General features: G+C 42.5%; 2 protein-coding genes across 6 annotated transcripts in view; one reads left to right on the top strand and one right to left on the bottom strand.

Annotated features, from left to right (window-relative positions):
* Positions 1-14,493, bottom strand: part of LOC126542069 (uncharacterized) — a 36,044-nt gene extending 21,551 nt beyond the window's left edge. For 2 of the 5 annotated variants that reach the window (XM_050189062.3, XM_050189065.2), the window contains exons 1-4: positions 5,791-5,887; positions 4,701-4,851; positions 2,580-2,825; positions 785-917 (exon numbers count right to left, since the gene is read on the bottom strand). In XM_050189062.3, the coding sequence (XP_050045019.1) occupies positions 785-917; positions 2,580-2,825; positions 4,701-4,811 (490 nt within the window). In that variant the 5' untranslated portion in view covers positions 4,812-4,851; positions 5,791-5,887. The other 3 variants (XM_055076945.2, XM_050189064.3, XM_055076946.2) reach the window with 3 other exon arrangements.
* LOC126542081 (uncharacterized) lies at positions 6,079-20,467 on the top strand. The gene is made up of 9 exons (XM_050189081.3): positions 6,079-6,308; positions 6,386-6,554; positions 11,317-11,449; positions 11,780-11,899; positions 11,990-12,101; positions 12,241-12,300; positions 14,855-14,923; positions 16,338-16,433; positions 20,121-20,467. The coding sequence occupies exons 1-9, from the start codon at positions 6,252-6,254 to the stop codon at positions 20,160-20,162; spliced, it is 858 nt and encodes a 285-aa protein (XP_050045038.1). The 5' UTR covers positions 6,079-6,251; the 3' UTR covers positions 20,163-20,467.
* Positions 20,468-23,968: the final 3,501 nt, after the last annotated feature.

The raw sequence follows: 23,968 nt of genomic DNA, 5'->3' as shown, positions 1-23,968 counted from the left end.
ACTGAATCAAATGCCTTTTCGTAATCTATGAAGGCCATATAGAGAGGCTTATTGTACTCTGCAGATTTCTCGATAACCTGATTAATGACTTGGATGTGATCCATTGTAGAGTATCCCTTCCTGAAACCAGCCTGTTCCCTTGGTTGACTAAATCCAGTGTTGCCCTTATTCTACTGGAGAACAGATATAATACTGGAAGTAAGCTAATGGGCCCATAATTTTTCAATTTTTTAACATCTCTCTTTTTGTGGATTACTATAATGTTGGCATTCTTCCAGTTCTCTGGAGCCCCTGAAATCGATAGACAGTTTGTATAAAAGGCAGCTAGTTTTTTAAGCATTATGTCTCCTCCATCTTTGATTAAATCGACTGGCATTCAATCTTCTCCTGCTGCTTTTGCCCATTTCATGTCTTGCAAGGCTCTTCTAACTTCATCACTAATTATAGAAGGAGCCTCTGTAACCTGTTCATAACTACTTCGAATGGAGGTATTGTGGCTGCTTTGGGTAGTGTACAGGTCAGTATAGAATTCTTCCACTGCTTTCACTATAACTTCGAGATTGCTGATGATATTACCCGGCTTATCTTTCAGTGCACACATCTTGGTTTGTCCTATGCCAAGTTTCCTTCTCACTGATTTCATGCTGCGTCTATATTTTACTGCTTCCTCAATCTTTCTCATATTATAATACCGAATATCCCTTATTTTCTCCTTGTTGATCAGCATTGACATAATGTTCGATAATTCTATAAATCCTATAGCCCATGAAGGGAGTGCACTCACCAATGTCATCTAGAGGTGACGATGTCGATACACACTCTTCCACAACTGAAGACGGTGAAACTGAACTGTTGTCATACTCTTCTAAGCCAACAACATCCACGTACAGGGGATCATCAAAGTCCATTGCTTCTTCCTGCAGTTGAGACGACAGATAAATTAAACTCCTAAGCAGGCCCTTAGCAGAAAGTTACAAGTTTCAACTGAACATCATAGACACTGATGCACAATCAGCGTAAACATTTTCCAGACGCAGAACTCGTGCCTGGCAAACCTAGCTAGTGATTTCTTTTAACTCCTATAAAAGAACAGGAACATAACTTTTGCACGCACTTGTCAAAGACGCAAAAGTTCATGAAAATAAAGTAAAATAAAATGTAAATGCATACAATAAGACACCATGATTTACATTCTATATTTTCCAAATAGGAATGTGCAGGTTCTTTTGTTAACAGTAGATATGTATGGCGAGCATCAGGTGAAATATTAAAGGGACACTAAAGGCAAATACTAAGTAAAGCTAAAGTGATAGATTAGTGCTCTAGAATCTCTAAGGTGTCAATGTTATCGCGAACAGAGCCTTAATAATCGAGAAATCTAGGTAAATGCAGGACATGATTAGAGACTCCCCCGGGACATTCAAGCACTTGCCCAATGACGAAAGCACTCCTCAATTAAATTCTGTCACTAGTACTCAACTACTCGTTGCAGAAAACATCCTCGTATTGTATTATAAGACCAAATAAAATGCGACTTGTCCAGTTCCATTTCATCTTCAGAAAAAAAGAACTCACTGAAGTTACTGTTGACAATGATGCAGGCGGTCGAAAGCTTTCGTTTTCACTTGACTCTGTGCTGCCCACGCTTTCGCGTTACAGTACTTTCCTGATCACGTAGTGCTGCAGTGGTTTTTTCTGGCTCGCGAAACTCGCACAAACTGCAAGTAGCAGAGAATTCAGCTTCCATGTGACGTCGCGGGATGCCTGAACGGTCTACGCCACTTGACCAAAAAGCAGCTGCAGAGGCGAATCCACCTCTCTGTCTTGGCTCGGTGCCGCTGTCTGTCTGTTTTACTCACCCACGGCAGCAAACAGCGACGATGGCATATGCAACGCACCACTCCCCGGGTTGGGTAGCGGGAGATTTGAATTTAGAAAAAGGTATTCGGACCCTTCCGATTAAACTTTTCGCGTAAACTAAGTAAACTAAGTCTTTTCTTGGCACGAAACAAGCGTTGCGAGGTTTGTGGAAAGGTATTTAAGCAGTTATCCATGTAAAGGTCCGCATATGTTTTATGCTTCTATGTACAGGTGCCTACAAAAGTGGTATACTCCACGCAGCGGGAGCCGGAGCAGCGGCACACTGCATCGTGACGCCATCTACATTGACACGAGTCCAGAGACATGCCTGCAGATAAAGGACACCAATTGGCTGTCTCGACCCCAGACGCTGCCTGTAGATGGCACTGTGATGCAGTTTGCCGTTGCTCCGGCTCCCGCTGCGTGGAGTATACCACTTTTGTCGGCGCCTGTAAGTTACCTGAGCAATGCAACTCACACTATCAAGAATTCAAACGTGCACCCCAATGGGCATATGTGCAAATGTGCAGTGAAGCTTCCTTGCCTATTGAAATGGCTACGCTCAGTTGAACCACAATCGAAACTGGCAGTTATGCACTAGGAAGCATGACGACAGCTGCCTCAGCTACCTCGGTTGTATTGTAGGGAAACCTGCTTGAGGAATTCCATGAAGGACCCCAACTATGGAACTGGGCAAGCCCCACTGGCGGAAGTCCTACCTGATGGCCATCTAGTGTGGAGAATTCAGAGCTGTCGGACCCCGGGCCTGTGCGAGGTGACAGCAAGCTGGCCACGCTGCCGTCAGGAGACAGGCTGTAGCTGTGCTCCTGAGACGGCAACGCTGGCAACATCGCCGACACAAGGTCTGGTACGGAGTCGGGCACGTCATCGTGCAGTGAGGGCAAGGCAGAGTCTCCAATCAGATATTTGGTCCAGAAGTCGATGCTTTCACTCTCCAGTTCTGGCTGCAAAGGTACAAAAGAGGTGGAAAAATATGCACATGCATTTTCATTTGCTAGTGGTCAAGAATGCATTAAAGAGATGCATAACAATAAGGGAATCCTTAAAACAGAAGATTACTAAATGAGAAAAACCTTTACAAATAAGGGTGGGCAAAGCACTTTGGAAGTGGCAAGGTGAATGTGAAATGAAAGGAAAATGAGTAATGAAAGAGCTGCTTTTGCAACTCGGAGTGCACGACAGGTTATTTCACAGTGGCACTGACATGCCAAAGTGCATGACTAAACACAGTTCCAATGACTGCTACTTATTAAACACATTTTTCGTAAACCAGAGCCGTCGTGCAGCCTTGAAGCCCCTTTGACCATGGTCACCAGTGTTGCAGCTCATAATGAATTTGTCACTGACATGTCACTGACATGACATGTCACCTTTACAAAAGGTGACATGTGCACTGTCACTGTCAAACAATACTTCTAACATGGGGACAATGAGGGCAACAAATCACTAAATTTTTTCCATACTTACATACCTATAGCTTGCGTCAAGTCTATGGGCTCATTGACACCAGCAACTTATGGAGGTCATGCGACCGTTCGCAAGTGGCAACCAAAAAGCGACTCAAGGTGACCAATGTCCACTCCATGTGCAACCGGCCCATCCCCATACCGAAATGTATCACGATTGACGGAGTTTATGTCAGCTTGCTACATAAAATAAGCATCAGCATAAACAGACATCTGGTTCATTCGCACCTGATTAGTTCAGAAACTCTGCAAGTGCAGTCATGTGACTGAAAACTCGAGCAGTGAGCAAATGACCCAAAAAGCCACTTTTCAAGAAAAGCAACCATTTGCGACCAACTTGGTTCTGCAACCTCTTCAAGTCGCCGGTGTGAATGAGCTTTTATAAAATACTATGTAAACACTACAATAAAAGACTATGTAGCTTTGGAAGCTTGCCCTTGTAGTGTCACTGCAACAGTGAACCAATAAATAGCCTTTTACCATTACCAGTTTCTAACTGCATATCATAAGTTAGCTATGGAACTTTACCAAGACAAAGTTCATATCATGCACTCCCATCTGCATAATGCTAAAACAGTCCTCTCTCCTTCTCTTTTTCTTTTGCAGAATACTCGAAGTGCGTTCAAGACCCCAAGCAAACTCTGCAATGATAACATGTGTGCTGCATCTTACTGACTACGTGTCAGCTAAAGTCCTCCTGCTTGAAAACAACTGCACCCAGCTATGCACTATGCAACTGCAAGAGAGTTAGAAAGACTCAATGTAACCTTTTTATTAAGTGCATGACTAGCAATAAGGAAGGTTATCTAAGTAAACATAGCAGGATATTACATATGCTGCCACATGACATGTTCCAATCAAGAACCCCACAGAAGGACTTCCGCATAAAAAACCAACAGCCAATGATCAAGCATGGTATCAAATAGATCCACAAATGGTACATGGCTGGCAAAAACATCAAAACACAGTGGTAGGTGTAGCATGCCCAAGTAGTCGGCACATTTTGCATCAGCAAATTCCATTGTCCTAAAGATACGAACTATTTCACATGAATTCTGGGGTTTCATGTGCTGAAAAACTACGATTTAATTATGAGGCACTACGTAATATGTACTAAAGCCTAAATTAGCAAACATTCTCTTGAGATGTCGGTGCTGTTTCGTGCTAACGAGCAGGATTTGTCATCGTAATGCGCCACGCGCACAGCGTTGATCACATGTTGCACGGAGGTGCATGGAATCAGGCCACGTGCATCTGATGGAAACAGCCGGTACCGCTTTTCAGTGACATTACGCCCAAAGACGCTCCCATACCGCATAGGTCAAACAAACAGAAAGTAAAACAGACACAGACCAACAATCCGGCGTCGGGAAGTTCGCTGGTGAACAGGCCGCCGGTATCTTTGAGGAAGGGGTCCTCCTTCTCAAAGAGGTCAAGAATGCCTAGCGTACTGCCGAACGACATGTCGGCGGGGTTTGTTCGTGCAGTCTTCCGAGGTCAGCACCTAGGCACGATCAAAGAGAACGAAACGAAACGTTCGCCAAGAAAAGTAGAACACACCATAAACGAAGCGGCTTTGATAAGACGCAGCATAATATCTACATCGCCGCACGTGTTAGAGCACATCCATATGGCCTGCAGCACTATATCGCCCTGCACTTCGCTGTCGACGTCAGAACGATCATCTTCCCGGGAGTTCCGCCCTCGAACGGAGGTATTTTCGTTAAAATTGAGGCACACTGCGATGAATCTCCAATTACGCCGCGATTCCTTGAATATCACCGTGATTACTGGAGTCGAGATAATTAAACAAAAATAAAAGTGCTCCGGTTGTGTGCGCAAGCAGGCAAGGAGGTGAAGACTGGTTGTGACGACAGGTGCATATATACTACGTCGATCACAGCAAGTGGAGAAGCCGAGCCGGCTCGCCTCACAGTCGCGTTTTTGCATGCAGCAACCGTTGGGACAGGGAGCCCTCTCTCAAATGGCTGGTCGGAATTAAATGCGGGCAGCGGCAAGCGACGCAGCCTACTTTGACGGCCCGGCACTGATCATCGCGACCTTGCTCTGGGAGCTACGCCGTTGAAAGATGCGAGAAGCGACGACGACGCCTCACCCAACTTGTTCCGCGATTAGTAGGCGATCAGAACAAGCAACCCAGTCGTGCGAGCTAAACATCCCCGCGACCAACACCCAAGCAGGAACCAGGTTGCAAATTCAACATTTTCGTGTTTACGTTTACATCTGAAACACCCGTTGGATGACTCAAGACCGTTCGGGCAGAACGAAGTACTGCAACGAGCAGTGCGTGCTGTGGTGAGGCTATGCTCTCTGGTGGAGCTTCAGGCGGATCAGTGAAGGCTTTCCATAACGAATTGTGAGCCGTTATTTCGGACTGTTATAATAGCCCAATTCGAGGAATACATAAACATGCCAAAATTACCACATCTCCCTTTTTCCGCGACCTTGCCAACTCCACAAAGTGACGTCACGACAATTATTCTATTTACGCATGCGCGTGCCATCGTAATGATGGATAAATAATGTAACTGAAAACTGCTTGAAGCAAAAGAACGTGCAGCGCCTTTGCATCAATCGAGCGTCATTGAATGTTAAAAATAAAAATAACTTTACTGCGCAACTATTGAAATATTGCATACGTAAAAATAATTTAAGGCTTTTCATGTTTTTATTCAGTTCATAGATACAGCTATCATCATCGTCAGAACTGTAACATTCGCAGGTTCAATGGTTCCATCAGTTCTATCTGCTCTGTGGTCATCGGTTCAGTCGACAGGCGGGGTGTTCGTATCGTAGCAGGCGACCGGTGTCTGCACTGTTTCATCAAAAACATAGATATATGATTGCTGTCGAGTAAGATAAAAGTAATATCTGTTCCAAAATATGGACAGTAGTTCCGAACTAGCCGAGGACGCTACTCGAGGGGAGCAAGAGAAACAGGTTTTCTATTTACTTGACATACTTGCAACGATAAACTTGCTACGTGTTGTATGTTGACTCTCCGATTCTGCTTTCAGGTGAGAGCCTGGCTTCGCAAAATGCTCAACAAAGATGTCAAATTCAGAATGGACGAAAAAACGTTCATCGCTTTGCGCAAGCTAATGACTCTTCAAGAAGGTGCAGAAGCGGACGCGCGTGACCAAATTAAAGTTCTGGAAGAAAGGTCCAAGTTTTTCGTCAAAAAAGGTAGCGCATGACTTTGAATGTTCTAGTTTACAACTGCCAGCAGTTCTCGACTTTTCTGCGAACGCGTCTTCTGGTCCGACGCCTCACTAACGAGCGTTAAACAGTGCCTGCTGAAAGTGAGATCACCTCAGTGATTTATATACGCACACACACGCACGTAACACCCCACTCCCTTAGGAGAAGCCAGACACTCCTCCACCAAATATATATATATATATATCCCGAACGAGACGCCCTACCCCATTTCTCATTGCTAAATGTCAGATAGGCGGGAAAAGACAAGGAAAAGATTTGGCAGAATCAACAGTACTTGATATCTACGTAATGTGAAGCGAAAGGCTGAGTAGAGATTATATGCTGTAGTATTTATATTTATGATAAGTAACGTAGAATGTAATGGCATATACCATGTGACATAACGTGACAAAGCAGTCAGTGGCCATCTGGGTGTACATTGTAGGAAGTATGGTTGGCCTAATTTTGAAAAAAAAGAAATGAAAGTGTTAGCAAAAAAAAACAGCAACTAAATGATCAGGAAAATATCTGGAGCCCATACAATAGCAATATTGAACGAGAAGTGTATCAGTGCACCATGTGGTTTGCTATCAACAAGGAAATTGCATATTTATCTGCTAACCTAGGACCAGACGCATTTACCGGTGTTACCTGGTGTCCGGTAATGAACCGGACACCAGGGACTATGCCTGCCGTTTACGCACGTTCATTACGTCACGTGCTGGCTATATAAGTGACGACGATTTCATGTCCAATTCAGTGAACAAGGAACCCGTACGCGGTTCCGAAACGTCAGATTATTCATCAGACTTGGTCAGTGACCGTAATCCCTTCATGCCATGCACCTACACCATTGGGTACGGATGGTCAACCCCTGCCTCTTTTTTCATGCTTTTGATGACTCACTTTAGTGTATTTAAATGATTGTTTGTCGCTATAATAAATCAGCTGATAGACACCACAACATGTCATTTTCCATGTGCCTTCAGCTGTGTTCATGTATTCAGCGCTGTTCCCACCTGAAAATGAATAAACAGCCAGCCAATGCTTCCAAATTAACCCCGCATAGCCATTTCTATTGCAATATATATATATATATATATATATATATATATATATATATATATATATATATATATATATATATATATATATATATATATATATATTGGGGCAGTAGTACATACAGCCGTTTACTCAAACCAAAAGGCTCACTGAAAAGACAGAGCAGTCCACGATGATGATAATCACACACAGGCACTTAAAAGAAAAGACATACAGCTGATGACAATGTACAAATAAGGAAGAAGTTTAGAATAAACTCTCTCTCTATCTACATACATATATATATATATATATATCATCATCAGCCTATTTTTACATCCACTGCAGGACGAAGACCGCTCCCTGCGATCTCCAATTACCCCTGTCTTGAGGTAGCCAATTTCAACTTACACCTGCAAATTTCCTAATTTCATCACCCCACCTAGTTTTCTGCCATCCTCCACTGCGCTTCCCTTGTCACCCATTCTGTAAATCTAATGCTCCACCCGTTATCTACCCTATGCATTACATGACCTACGTGATCTACCCAGCTCCATTTTTTTCTCTTAATGTCAACTAGAATATCAGCTACATATGCTCTCTTCCTGGCCATGGCAGCAGCATTTCAATGGGGGCAAAATGCAAGGACACCCATGTACTTAGATTTAGGTGCACATTAAAGAACCCCAGGTGGTCCAAATTTCCGGAGTCCCCCACTACGGCGTGCCTCATAATCAGAATGTGGTTTGGCACGTAACACTTCATCATTAAATTTTTTTAATCATTTGCTCTCTGATCCACACCATTCTCTTCCTGTCTCTTAATGTTATGTCTAACATCTTTCATTCCATCGCTCTTTGCGTGGTCCTTAACGTGTTCTCGAACTTAGTAGCTAACCTCCAGGTTTCTGCCTTTTATGTTAGCACCAGTAGAATGCAGTGATTGTACACTTTTCTTTTTAACGATAGTGGTAAGCTGCCAGTCAGGATTTGGTAATGCCTACCGTATGCACTCCAACCAATTTTTATTATTCTGTAAATTTCCTTCTCATGATCAGGGTCCCCTGTGATTATATATATATATATATATATATATATATATATATATATATATATATATATATATATACGCACACACACACACGTACATATGGAGAGAGAGAGATCTACATCTCACAATTTAGTACCGCCCCCCTCCCCCAATACCAGAATCGTGAATAAATGCTTTTGACCGAGAGTACCGTTTACCAGCTCTAGTGTTCATTGTGCATGTTTGTATACTGCCAATTTTTAAAAATATTTTTCTATTAGCTAGGTGGCAGCGAAGTGGCATTCTGCCCGAAAGGCGAGGCACCGATTGCGGTAGCAAACTAGTGGACAGCTGTACAAAGTAAAGATAGTAGTTTTATCGGTCATATAAACTTGTAAACATTCGGTCACTAACTAAATTAACAATGATAGAATGTGTGAGCGTGACTCAATGAGGACGTAGAAAGAAACAGACGCACAGAGACAGTGCTGTCTTTGTGTGTCTGCTTCTTTCTACGTCCTCATTGAGTCATGCTTACACATTCTATCATGGATTCAAACCAACCAACCCGTCAACATGTTTTAACACAGTGTCATGTGTGCACAGGTAAACATGAACAGATCGCGCTTGATGACAGTGGAAAGTGTCTGTGAAAACACTGGAGTTAGGAATCGCGGCAGCAGTCTCAAGCTAATTGGCCTCCGTGCATACGAAGCTACCGGCACTATGTGCACGTTGCAAAGATTGCAGATCACTTTGAACATGAGGGCGCCGGCAGCGCGTCCATACAGCATCCGCCAGAGGCGTCTACTACAGTGCCCACAATTAACGTGGTCGCCTGCCTCATGCGCCACAGTAGAGGGCACACATCTTGGCAGCGTTCCTCGCTCGTGCACACAAGATTGATCCACGTTCGTTGGCTCACCCTCACATGCTTTCACTCATACGGAACCTCACGGCGACGGCAGAAATGAGCCTGGAGTGTCCATATAATTGCTATCGCAATAAAATATCACGAGTTAAGCCGGTGCATTTGCTGCTGCTGGGACACAATGACCACATTTCATTGTGGGCGAATTGCAAAAATGCTCGTTTACCTCCCAAAGCCTTGCAACAGTCCTGCTTTCAAGAGGCTGTAACAGATGAAGATGCATGCGCCACATGAAAGCGTTCAATCAGATTAAACGTTCAAGACACAAGCTACTAATTACATATTAATGTGTTAGATTCGAATCCACACATCATGAGTAATCGTTTTATATTATAAAATTTTAAAAACAGCGTCGTATCTACAGTCTGGAGTTGATTGGCAAATTGATGCAATTAGCAATCTATGTTATGATTGGTGTGTAATCGGTGGTGATACGCTTTATATATTATGATGAAGGTTATGAAGAGCGTCACATACCCAAGGGCCTAAGTCGGCATAAGAGAGGTTAATTGAAGACTGGCACATATGTAGTGACAGAAGCTGGTGTCAGAGAGGTTCATTGAAGAGCTGCACATACCCAGTGGACCTCATTGATTACCCGTCCCTGACAGCCTTCAACTGCCCGAGGCAGTGCTTTCAGCCAGTGAGTGTTGCATATGCAGCATCTCGGACAGTCCTGCATAGTCCATCACGACCAATTGAAGAGGCTCAGTGGCACATAGCCAACGGCCCAAGTTGGTATGCGAGGAAGACTGTTATATCCGGGCAGAGATAGATACCGGGAAGTGTGTGGCATGTCCTAACACTGCTAATAGCATTCAAACAAATTCAGTGTTCCTATTTCCTGCAACTGTACTTAGACTTAGGTGCATGCTAAAGAACCTCAGATGGTAAAAATTAATCTGAAGTCCTTCACTACAGTGTCTGTGCTACACAGGATCCCAGGGAAAAAAAAAAAATCATGAATCAGTAAGTCAACAGCCATGATAGCCATGTCTTGGTGACAAAATAAGTAAGATTCTGATGCAATCAAGCCACTCAGTTCCTATTGGTGAGCCAAGAACTTAACATTTTTTACAGAATAAGCTAGTGCTACAGTTGACCCTTATTTTAACAAAGTCATCAGGACAGGAAATGTACTTGGTTATAAGCACTATTTTGTTAAAATGAAGGGGCTTTAAATGACCTAAAGTAGGGTGGGACTTGCATTCCAATAGCGCCGAAGCATAACACATTATATTGGAGCAAAGCCACTCAACAGTGGCAACATCACAATGGCGAACATCTTCCAACACACGTGTGCAGCTGTGTTGTATGTTGGTTATCGTCACTTGATATGGTTAGTCCCAAAGATCTGCCACCACGTGGTGGAAAGGCCTTCGCAGCTCTCTTTGCTCCTCCAGGTTCATACTAACATGTGTACTTGTTTATCAGGTGACCGCATAACGAAACACACAAGCTCATAAAATTTTTTGCATCAAGCAATCTTGTGCAGATTTCCCGTTTCGCATTAACCATTGTCCAGTGCCACTCCACTTATAATAATAATCTAAAATTGCATGCAATCTGATCAGTATCACAAACTTCGAATAAAGCAACATTTTGAATAACACAAATTTCATTTTAACGAGGGCCTACTACATTAAGCTAGAGAGAGCAGGCCTTACTATGGATTTAATTTGATTGTGGATTTCCACAAAAGTGCTCTCTGATTTATTATGATGGATGATGTTTACGCTACAGCTGAAAACCTAGAAGCTGGTCTCCGAGCTGGAAACATTGCACCAGAACAATTGCCCAAAGAGGCACGCAGCACCCTTAAAGATCTGGCACATGCAGGAACCCTTCTAGACTGTCATGATTTGGACTCTGAAAGGTGAGAAATTTACGCTAATTGCCTGTGGTAATCAGGCTGCAATGGGTTATCATAGTTAGGGCTTTTTTTTTTTTTTTTTTTCAGGTAAATTTTCACTAATGTACATTTGGCCAACTTAGACTGCCAGCCAACAAGGGGCAGCACTTTATTGATCCAACTGCATTGCTGTAAAGAAGTTGTAGCCATATAAAGCTTGATCAGAAGAAAAGAAACATGAAAGTAAAGCACACCTAATCAAAAGTTACTATCACAAGTGAACACACAAGCTGTTCAACTTTTACATTGGCATTGTCTTATCTAAATGCCAATCTCTAACTTTCTGTATCACAGCTTTGGAAAAAAGCTTGTAAGGCTTTGCCAACAACGTGAAGAACTGCAGGTCCAGCAATCTGAGCTGCAAGACGATGTTGCAAATATCGAACAGCTCACCCATACGATGGAGCAACACTTGTAAGTGCTAAAAACTTGCTTTAATTTAGGCAGTGGCTAGAACATCATTTCAATAAAAGTTCCTTCTTGTTGCTCATCCATGCTACAAAGGTTGGATGTGGCCAACAAAGACATGCATACTACAGCAGCAGATGAGGAATGCAAACTTAGAAGGTGGAAAAGACACGAGATGAAATACAGGTCAAAAGTGACCAAGCTGAAGGTAAGACATGCTTCATGTAAGTGAAAATAATCCAGTCCTGATTATGCATAAGCTGCCTTTGCTTGTGCAATTTGCATGCACAGTGCGAAATCTTGCGATTGTACATGCTCAGTGATTTATTCATTGTTGACTCTTTCAGGAAAGTCCAGTCAGCAGCAAAAAAATGCCCGACCTAGACCACGTCATTTCTATCTCCAAGGTACACATTGTCACATGTTTCACTATCAACTCTGTTGTTGGCTTCTTGGGAGTTGATGTTTTCACTTGACACAAGTACAACTGACCTAGATTTCCAAAATTCCAAAAGTTCTTTGAAACTTTTTTGAAATACAAGCCACGCATTGTTTAAAAGGGGATTAAAGGCAGATACTAAATCAAGCTGAAGTGGTGGTTCAATGGCCCCTAAGTCTCCGGAAGATTAACTTTTACAACGGACAGAACTTTAGGTAAACACGAAGATGACACGAACTATGGATAGTATTTGCACCAGCACCTTAGAAACGTGGATCCAGCCTCCTTTGTCTTGGTGTTGTTTCTAATTGATGCATGGCAATCAACCACGGACAATTAGAGTTACTGCATATGCTCCGCAAAGCGAGCACCCAGTGTACCTATATTAATTATATACTAAGTCAACTATATACAGCAACTCTACTTATAATAACAGACAGTGCATTTGAATGAGAAAAATCATGTAAGCTATGATGATTAGATTTCGCTGCGAAAAACCTTACTGGTGCACTTGTTAGCTTGATTTGCAGGAGCGTCGGCCTCACTATGTGGTCCTCCAAGGTTACTAGGGTGGTAGCGCCTGACATAGCATGACCTCCAAGATTGCTGGCTCAGTGCAGCATTCCTGTGCTATACCATGTGGATGACACACTGCCACTTGTTTTCTTGGGTGATTTGCTGTCTTTAACATAGTTTTTAATGCAATAGCGTTAAGGGCCCCATGTTGCAAAAAATTTGATGTCAGCGTAGGATGTCGCTCGGCGAAAAATCATTCCGACCCACAATCATGCAGGCTCTCCACGTGGCGCACATGTGTTACTGAACTAACTGAATTCCTCAAAGTGAAATACGTCAGAAAAAATTGTAAAGTACAACCTAAACACAACCTACAGACATGATAGCTTGGGAGTTTAATTTGAATATACCAGAAAACATAATTCTGTTACGCAGAAACTCAAACACAAACCCCGTTTCCGAGCGGCTCAGTTCCCTGGAACAACAGCGTCACGCTCAGCTTCACGCATCTGCTAGAAAGCTGCAGTTGCTGTGAAGCGTGACAAGCAGTCGGGGATCTTTGAAAGCTATTGCGTTCCACTCTTAAAGGCAAAGCTTAAGCGTCCTCCAAATTTTGTTTGTGTGTGTGTGCGTATGCGTGCGCGAGAGAGAGAAATTTACCCAGGTAAACCTTGATTTAGCAAACTGATGGGACCCGATAAGCACTTTGTTGAATCAAAAACTTTGCTGCATTGCAAAACTTGTACTACTATGAATAACATATTAGAAGGGGAAAAAAAGGTGGCAAGAGCTATAATTTTTTGCCTGTGTGTACACTTATTGAGGACAGTGGGCATGTTGAGAGTGTCTTGGGTTCCTGCATAGGTACGGCAAACTATTTTAACAGGTCACTGTGCGTGTCATTTCAACTAAAACCCGGTACGCCCCTATTTCTCCCCAACACATCACTAAATCAGACAAGACGTTGAGTCCACTATGTTGTTACAAGATTTTCAGCCCATTAAGGGGGCCTGTGAATGCGTCAGACGATTGAAATTTTTTCACCTAATTGGAAATTTCATAAAATTGGGTATCATTAAAGGGACACTAAAGAGAAAATTACTTGTGCTGTATTAGTACCCTAGTACAGTGCCAAAGAAGCCACCCTTACCGTGAGAAAAGGCTTGGTAAGCCAGAAATTACGCAACAACAAAACAAATGGTGATGCCGTATTGAAGTTCTCTTGCCAGACCACCGTGACATCACAGATTTCGACTAGGTCTAATAGAGCGTAGTTAATGTTGTATTGGTTATAGTCCGCATTGTATTATAGAAGAGCCGAAGGCTGCATTCAGCAAGTTTCAAGAACTTTTACTAAGCCAAAAATGGCTAAAAGAAAGCAATAAGATTTGTGACGTCACTTTGATGTCACTGGGGTTTCAGTGCAAAATATAAAAATTCAAATTTGGCCTTAATTTTCTCTTCTAATAATCAACTTATTACTGCAAAATTTGACTGAGGTGTGACTGTATTGGTTACACAACAAGCTTTTCAGAGAATTTCAGGGCTAGCTAGCCTTAACGTTTCCCTTTACTTTCCCTGTAAAGCTACATGAGTAATGAACTAAAGTAATCAACTTACCTTACCAGGAGGAAAACCCTGCCGAGGCCCTGTAAAGATAGCAGTAGATGTTTCTATTACATTCTGACGTACTTGTGACCTACATGAAGCTGCTGAATGCAAGCTTTATATTATATAGAGGACAACCTGCATGTATGAGCGTGAAGCCTAGGAAGAGTCAAAAAGGAGACAGCAAACTCTGTCTGCAGTACCATTCAGGTGCCTGCTTTTTTGTTGCCTTAAATTCTCACTGCATTACTTTTGAGAAGAACTTGCACAAAAAAATTATGCACACACAGGAAGAACAGTGTGTACTAATTCCCCTCAACAGTTATACAAGGCCAATTAGTTGTAACAGCTATTTTCAAGTATATTTCTCATTGCATTACATTGCTTTTTCTCTTCAGAAGCTCCACAGACTTGAGCTACGGATAAAGGAAGTTGAAAACGCGCTGCCCACACTTGACCTACCACCGGTTAGTCCAAAGCCTTTCATTACATTATTGTTTCACTGATTTGAGATGTCATTTAATTTGCCTTCACCTAACAATCCATCTGTGCTAGCCTCCTGATTACCACATTTGGCAGGGTGACACCCTGGGAAAAAAGGTGCCACACGGTGCTTGCTCTATGCTAATGTGCAGTCATTTCTTTCGGAAAATTCATTACACTATGACATGCACATTGGAATCAATTCCAAAACAAAAACAGCAATAGGTGGAGTCTAAATCTTCCCTTCCTTTAGTGATAACAAATTGCTGTTTCTCTCCCAAACTGTAAAATACAATCAAAGGTAGATTACACTTGAGTAAATACACTAATTTAAATTACACTTTCATTTTCAGTAACTCCTGTGGGCCTTTGTTGCTTTGCATTACCTTTGGATAACACCCGCCATGGTTGCTCAGTGGCTATGGTGGTGGGCTGCTGAGCACGAGGTCGCGGGATCAAATCCCAGCCACGGTGGCCGCATTTCGATGGGGGCGAAATGCGAACACACCTGTGTACTTAGATTTAGGTGCACGTTAAAGAACCCCAGGTGGGAAATTTGCGTAGTCCTCCACTACGCCGTGCCTCATCAACAGAAAGTGGTTCTGGCACAAAAAAAATTTAATTTAATTAATTTTACCTTTGGATAAATGCCACATGTAAGTTTTATGAAATTTGATCTACATTCTTTCTCGTCTCCATGCACAACAATTATACACTGAAAATAATGGGCATTTATTAATGCCAGACATTTGTGTGCTACTGTTAAACTGTATTGCATAGGGAGTAGCATTCTGTAAACATTAGGTCAGAGGCAGGAGCGAAAAGTTAAAATGTTGGCACCTGAAGCTCAATGGTGAGGGCACAACAGCAGACCAGAACGATTTAAAATGGTATGTTAAATTAGCCAGTTTAATGTCATTTCCTTTTCGTTTATTCTTCCGTGTATTCATGCGAACCATAGTTTGACTTGCTGCTTCTGCTCTAGGAAGCTAGGCCACAGCAGATCTGCAATATGTATCATGCATTCTTCACAGATCAGGATGAAAGACTACTTCGCAGTTTTCAATTATTTGTTTGAGCTGTGTTATTGTCCCAAAGCTAAACCGAAACTGACCACTTAAATAGCATTGGTCCAAAGTCTGTTGCCTCCGTACAACGAGGGGGCATGAAATTTTTTACAGCTTTTTCACCCTAATCTTTACTTTCTGTTATTGTTGTTGCAGCTGCATAGCCAGGGTATTAGCAGAGATTTGCATAAATCAAACTAACCTACAGCTGCAAAACATAGACACGAATTGTGGGATGGCTTTGTTTTTGTATGCTCATAAGGCCATTGGCTTTGAAAGAAAGAAGTGGCAGTCATCTTGCTGAACTTGCCTTTACCTTTACTTTGTGCAGGATGAAGACGCAATCAAGATCGCGCTTGATTCTGTGACTGACCGTTGTGAAGAGTTGGACAAGGCCTTCATAAAGAAGTTAGAAAAACAGCGAGGTGTAAGTAAAAAAAAAGAAAGGTGGTTGCCTCATGTTATTTCTTCTTCTGTCGCTGGCTGGGAAAAACCAACATTTTTGTCACGTGACCTAAGCACATTGATAGAACTGTTTGGTCCATGATATATTGTCCATGACAGAGCTGACCGCGCCAACCTTTTTTGTTTGTAGGAATTGTTTGTCATTGTCTGGTTCCTGTTCTTACAAACCAATGGTAACATGAAATTACTCAGGAATAAGGGGCAAGAAGTTTACTACTATTGTGTACTCTGGTTATATATCACATATGCTTAAGACTGCAGGGTATATATTAAGAGCTTGTGAAATTGGCCTTTATAATGTAAATTGTCAGCATTGTTATAAGTGTAATAAACTGTAAAAGCTCTGGTAACCTTGTACTCTGCCCTCTCTTTTCTTTCTTTTTTTTTTAGAACAATAGTTTGCAATGCTACAATGATATTTATTTATAAAACTGATAAAATGCGGAGGCACTTTGTTGTGAACAATGATGAGACTGGAAATGAGTGCTTACATGTAAAGCATGGAAACGAAAAATGGTTCGACACTTGCATAGAGCCATCATCGGTGGCACTGCTCACAAAGAGCAGTGCCACCAATTGGATTTGGATTTTAAAAGAGTTGGATTTTAAACGTCACTGTGGTTAGATTGTAGTCATGGGCTGATGCGATTCTTTCTCATGCACTTGACATTTGATGCATCAACATTTTGGCAAAACACATGAAGTCAATACATGAGGCATACATATGCATGGCAAATAGTATGTAAAGTGTATTTGATTTAGCAGAGATATGAGCCTCTAGAGATGCATACTGCAACCAAGGTGTGAAGCAAACATATTTGAAAAATAAAACGCACCTTTCCACATAATTTTCCACACCCAAAGTGCAATAATGCCAATAGCTTCGGAATGTAGGTAATGCATATAGTATTGCTCTTGTGACAACAGTACTGCCTGAGACCATGAGTGCATACCGAGTGGCCTGCAAACATGTTAGCTCATTAAATATGGCAGGGCTGTTTAATTGGCTCGACTGTTATACCAGAATACACAGTGGTTTACAAGCAGAACGTTGCTCGCCAAGTTGATGCAAAAAAAAAAAAAAAATATATGATTTCCCATGAGAACAAAGATATGATCCATAAGTATCGGTAAGATTTTACTGTACAAACAGGATTTGAGTTTGCAATGTTTTGTCATTTCCGAGACTTTATAGTGCGTCCACCCCTGTTGTGTGATGTGAATAATTCATTTGTCACTTCTTCTATAACTTGTGCAGCCCGTGGTAGTGTCTTACATAATCACTAGCTGGCCAGAGTGATGGACTCACTGATTGTGTTCCTTCATGCACCTGTAGATGTCAAACTGGTAGCCGCCAACACCTTCAAAGCTCATCCTCAGGGGACACGTCAGTATACATGACTGCTCCACCTTCACATAGAGGAATGAAAAGTTTGAGAACATGGGAGCCTTGCCAAGAGAACAGCACGAAATATTTTGTAGAACAAGCAGACAAAAAAATAAAAGCTGTTTAATTAAGAAAAAAATAAAATTATGGGGTTTTACATGCCAAAATCACGATCTGATTATGAGGCACGCCGTAGTGAAGGGGACTCCGGAAATTTGAACCACCTAGGGTTCTTTAACGTGCACCTAAATCTAAGTACACAGGTGTTCTTGCATTGTGGTTTTGCATTATGCCCTCATCAAAATGCGGCCGCCGAGGCCGGCATTCGATCCCACAACCTCGTGCTTAACAGCCCAACACCATATTCACTAAGCTTCCACGGTGGGTAAAAGCTGCTTAGAGGGCCCCTCACCAGGTCTGGCCATTTTGAGCTGACAAGTGCAATGCATACAATGTGCGATAACTATTGTGTGTGCAAAGTATAACATCACCACGCGCTGCAGAAAGATCTGAAACTTCAAACCGAACGCTGTTTGCCATTCTCTTTGCTGCCGCCGCGCTACAAGCCATAGGGTGACATACACGTGCTAGTGTGCCTACGTACACATGTTTTTGCTGTGACATCGTTCGTGGTGACACATGACTTTGAGAATTATTCAAGGCAACATGCTATTTGTGTAATATGTTGCTTGAATAGACTAATTAAAACTTAGAGAAATAATACAACGCACACACCAAATGTCAGCGTGTATTTGTCTTACTTTGCACCGCAGCAAGAGAGATGTACCTCCGTTTTGTCTGCTTGTTCCCACATCACGCAGTCACACGCACAGACACCAAAACTGTCATTTTCTACCGTGCTCCAGCATGTGATCATGCTGTGATCCGCTTGTGTCTGCCTCAGTATTCGTGTAGCTCTGACTTATACCGCTAGTCAGGTGTCCTCATGCACATGCAAAATTGTGCACTGTGCGAAACGAGACAATCACAACAGCTCTTGCACGACGGCGTCAGTGGAAGTGCGCTGCACCACAAAAAAGTAAGGAGAAAAATAAAATGAAGGTGTATGTGACATATGTGTCACGTGATCCTCGAGCTCCGGTATGGGAGAATGCAGGAAAGGAATTTCACTTGCGGAGGCTAGGCGGAGCAAGTGGAGAGAGCATCTATGTCTGCAGTGAAGCTCACATCCTGAAATCATGGATTCGTGGCACTAAAATATTTCTATCTCGGCTATTAATAAGCCGATTTGATAAATTTTTGCTGCATAATGCTCCCTAGAAGACACGTAACAACTGCCAGCATATAACCGAAGTTTGCTCTGTGGCCTGGTGACGGGCCCTATAAGTAATGAATACACCACGGTTTCTTAAGAAGCAACATCATAGTGATCTTTCAAAAGCTGCTTAAGTATTGAAATATTACCATGATGTTGCTTCCTAAGAAACCGTGGTGTAGTAGTTTTTTTAATGAATGAATAGCGCGCACACACACACAAGAAGGCTGATACTTTGATAACAAGGTTTAAAGATAATGACAGATATTAAATGTCTCTTTAACTTGTTTTCTTTTCTGTTTGGAGCAATAGAAGTGGCTTTCTAACTACTATTAAGCACTCATAGGATTTCCCAAGCAATGGCAAACCTTTTAACACTTTTCTTTTTCTGCACCAAATGTGTCTGAAAATAATTGCAAATCTGGTGCTGGTTGTATTGTGATGTTCAAGTGCCTTCCTGAGCCATTGTGACACTCAATATTCCCACGTGTAACGTAACCATATCTTGTGTGTATGCGCTGCTTGCACATTATTCTAAGGAAGGATACACACTTGTTTTTTTCATCTTGCTGATACTTTAAGACCAAAAGTAGTTCCGTTTTCTTTTTATCACAGAACTCTAAAAAAAATGTTAAGAATATTTTAAATGTTTGTGTGCAAGATCTTAACCATTTTTGCATGGGTGGGGCTTGACAGTATTGTGTGAGAAAATGAAAGCTGCAAGAAAATCAAAAAATACCATTGCCAAGCTGAGCTTGTCCATGGCTACAGAGTGGGTTAAATAAAGAAACAAAAAGCTTTCACAGGGATGTGGCTGTTATTCTATTTGCAGAATTTGCGTTTTGCAATTTTCCAGCGACTGTTTAATTTCAGCAAGCCTAAAGTTAAAAAAAGATGTTACCTAAAGCAGAGCCCTGTGCTAAGTTCAATGTGATATGAAGAAGTCACTCATTATTGAGCCCTTTCTTGCCATTTTTCCACTACAGGAACAGTCAGAAGAAAAGACAACAGCATCATCAACAAACTAGCACAAAAATCTGTCTTCTGCAAGACCACAACTGGAGCTTGTCTGCTGCTCAGTACACCAGATTCAAGAAAACCACCTATCACGTGCAGCTAGTGCCAGCACTGGGTGAAAATCTGCAGTTTGCTCCGCTGTCAGCAATTCCTATATTTCCTCAAATTGTTTTTTTACTTTATTGTACCACAAGAGTGCTTGTAACGTGTCGTGCATCAAAGTAACCAAATTACAGTGGTTATTGCATTCCAGAGCTTGTCAAATAAACTATTAAAGAATCTTTCTGCACAATAAACATGTCAGTTCCTCTTTGTAGATTTGTATGTATCCAGTATGTATAAGTTATGCATGTGAAGCATATGATGTGTACATATATGTGTACAGGCACAGTAGAACCTTGTTGATACAATCCCATTTTACACACCTGGTCTGGTCACTAACGTTCGCAATCAAAAACACAAAAAGTGACGAAACACAGTTACACATCTTTTTTGCCAGTTAAAGGGACGGTGAAATTATTTTGACAATTTTGTACAAGCATATGGAGTTGTTAGGGTATGTCCTTCTGATCATTAAGCAACACATTTAAGTGGTCTGCATAAAGCGTGTAATTTGTTCTAAAATTTTAAATATGTGCATCACTACCGATCGCAGCGGCACTGCTCCCCTGAGTTTTCAGCCCCATGTTACCATCTCCGTCGCGGGCATGCATGACTTCAGTCAGGTGAGCTTTGCCCCCAATTGGCCGCTCACATTGCGTCAATAATATTTTCTAACTTTATGGTTAACAAATGTTATTTGTAGTAGTTCGAGCATTCATAAACTTGTTTTTACAAATTAAAATGTCACAGAATAAGAATACTTGTCAATTTATCACTACACTTCTGGCGCACACAGCAATTGTCCTCTGCTTGTGTTAAAACATGCTCCGTGTTTACGCAAGCTGCATGGCCAGTGTGTCTCAACGCTTCTTTTCGCAAGGATTATGAATCGCCCTTGTTGTGTTGTCGGCTGCAAACCTAGCGATTGGCAACATTTCAAGCTGCAACATAATGTCCCTCTGCAAGGCAACAAGTGCGTCAGGCTGTCGGTACCCACTCGGCAGCAGGATCTCCGCATTGATGGCTGTCGCTTCATGCTGGAGGACTACTACCACAATAGTTTTAGTTTGTCCGGTATGCTGGTAAATGCAGGCAGACTGGGGATTTTGCCAGATAGGCAGAGGCGCAAACGTGAACAGCCTGCTGGATGCAGCCACCTGATGTCGCAGAGCTCAACCAGACAAACATTGAGCTAATGTAATTGTAACTAAGCTTGGTTACAGTAATAGCTCCATGTTTGGCTGCTTAGGGTCTGTGCCACCAGGTGGCTACATCATGTAGGCAGTTCACACTTGCGCTAAAGCCCCTTCATCACAGTGGTTGTAGTAAGGAGGGGCTTTAGTTTATGCCTCTGCCCATGCGTCAAAGCGACCGGCTCTCCTGCGTTCACTGGAATACTGGACACGTTCAGCGTTGTGACGGAACACTTGCAACACATGCTGCTTGGATACCTCTTTCTGGAGATCAGCAACCCAGGCAGCTAGCAGACAGGTTGGAGCGGGTTAAAGAGGCTTCATGCACTGGCTCCAAGACACCAAAACTACATGGTACAATGCATCATGATGCCGAGCCAGTTAAAGTGTTAGGCCTGATCACTCAGCAAACGAGTTGAGTATTCGTGGCATTGTGCCGCTGATCCTGGAGCCAGATTTGTTCCAACACTGGGAAGCCTTGTGTGTACATAATTTAGGTGCACGAAAAATTTTTTCATTGCAGCGTTGGTGTAAGCCTATCAGCCTCTGGAAGTGCCTACTGCTGATATTGGCTTCTCTCCTGCTATAAAAAGAAAATTAGGTAGGGCTGTATTTGTAAATGGTGCTTCAACAATACCGAAAAAAGCCATTCTTAATGTGAGCCAGAAAAGATGCAAGCTCTAGTAACTCTAGAAAAAGCCCAGTGAAAACACTTCGTCTGTAGGATGTCGAAGTCTCATCCCAATGTCCATGCACGGCTTCGGAGACGCATAGGACATCCACGGGACATCCAGTTTTGGATATTCTACCACAGATGTCCCAAGGATATCGTATGTGGTCCTTTTTTGGATATCCTATCACGGATATACAAAGGTTGTCCCACATGGACCTTTTTCGGCATGCACATAAATATTTGTCCTCCAAGAGGCTTTGCCATTGCGTTTCCTCGTAACAGAATTTAGTTTTCTCGCATCTTCCAATTACAATCCGCACCTATCGTGTCCGCAGCTCGTGTGTACATAGTAAATTACTTTTCTGATGAAATTTACTTTGGAAACTTCAATTAGTTGAGTAAGCTACTTGCACTGGCCAAAAGGCCTAGAAGAATAAGGAGTATGCTGCACTGCCGCACACGTGCATGTGCGCCTGCAATGTATCTGTTCTTGATGCATAGGCACTCTGCCTATTGCATCTGTCACACAGTGTGTGCTGCGACCTTAATGACATTATGGCAAACACTGCAAAAGACCCTGGCATATGTCTGTAAAATGTATGCGGCATGTACCCATGATGTCCCTCTCAGACATGGAAGGAACGTCCGCAGGACAGGGAAAATTCGGCCAAACTGTCATTTGAGGGACGTCCACAGACAGCATTCAACACATCCCTGGGAAATCCATTTCATTCCAGTGGATGCCCATAGGATACACATTGGGCGGTATTGTTGTCACTGGGAGGGTGGCGACACTACTTTATAGTTATCCCACACCAGCTCGCCATGATGCAATAGATTTTACAGCGAAGATGTTAGCCTGTGGTTGGTTGGGATTTATTGTTTTCGCCTGTGTGGCACTCATACAAAAGCAAACGGCAGCTAGAAGGCTTTGTGTTTAAATTTCTACATAACAGAATTATTTTTTCTCATATATTGGAATTACAATCCAATGCTGTCATTTCTGTAGGTTGTGTGTAAGTCGTACTGTACAAATTTTCTGACACAAATTACTTTGAAAAATTCAATTAGTTCAATAACATGCTTGTGCTAAGCGGAGGGCCTGCAAGAATGAGGATGTATGCTGTGCTAACGGTACCACAACATAGCAGCCGCAGCCACTCAGACAGATAAAGGGCTTTGTCTTTCACTTTCAGTGTAACTGATTTATGTTTTTTCGTATGTTTGAACAGCACATGTTTGAAGGACAATCTGAAGCTATCATTTCCGCAGCTCTTATAGCGCCCTTTCTGCGTTTCGTGTGGTCCTTTGGCGTAGTAAAGTGAACAAGCACAGCGAAGGATGAAATAGCGAACGAAAGATGGCGATAGCGAAGAGAGCGTGAGGAGGAGGTTATGGCGAAAGTATGAGAAGAAAAGCCTAGTGCCAAGCAAGATGAGCTCTGCGGCGAAGATCACTACGAGATGGCACCAGAGCAGCGCGCCATCTCCACCGTTGCTGTCTGTTCACCGATAGCATGCGGCGAGCGTGTCCACCAATACCATATATGGAAAGAAAGCGCTGCATGAGCGAAGGTACCTATGTCTGCGGCTGCTGTGAATCGCATCGACGCACTGCCTCTCGCGATCTCCCAATTAGTGAGGCAGTCGCGCCACACTTCGCTTCGTTAGCAATGTGCCACATGAGACAGATTGTCCGCACCAGCCAATATATCGTGAAATTAATGGACATGTAGAGCTGCGCTCAAATTTCGCTTTAGGGAGTATCGTAATCGTCAGTGAATCTTTCTTCTGACGCAATTTACTTTTAAGCATTTAGTTCAATAATGCACTTGTGCTAGGCAGAGGGC

This window comes from Dermacentor andersoni, chromosome 2 (assembly GCF_023375885.2).
Source record: "Dermacentor andersoni chromosome 2, qqDerAnde1_hic_scaffold, whole genome shotgun sequence".
NCBI classification, from domain to species: Eukaryota; Metazoa; Arthropoda; class Arachnida; order Ixodida; family Ixodidae; genus Dermacentor; species Dermacentor andersoni.
This window is presented reverse-complemented; position numbering and strand designations above follow the sequence as displayed.

What these genes read in the sequence shown, in the direction of transcription:
- LOC126542081 (XM_050189081.3), top strand. Translation starts at nt 6,252, where the DNA reads ATGGACAGTAGTTCCGAACTAGCCGAGGACGCTACTCGAGGGGAGCAA. An exon ending in CATACGATGGAGCAACACTT is followed by an intron (nt 11,900 to 11,989) that starts GTAAGTGCTAAA and finishes CATGCTACAAAG; the next exon opens with GTTGGATGTGGCCAACAAAG. An exon ending in AGTTAGAAAAACAGCGAGGT is followed by an intron (nt 16,434 to 20,120) that starts GTAAGTAAAAAA and finishes TTTCCACTACAG; the next exon opens with GAACAGTCAGAAGAAAAGAC.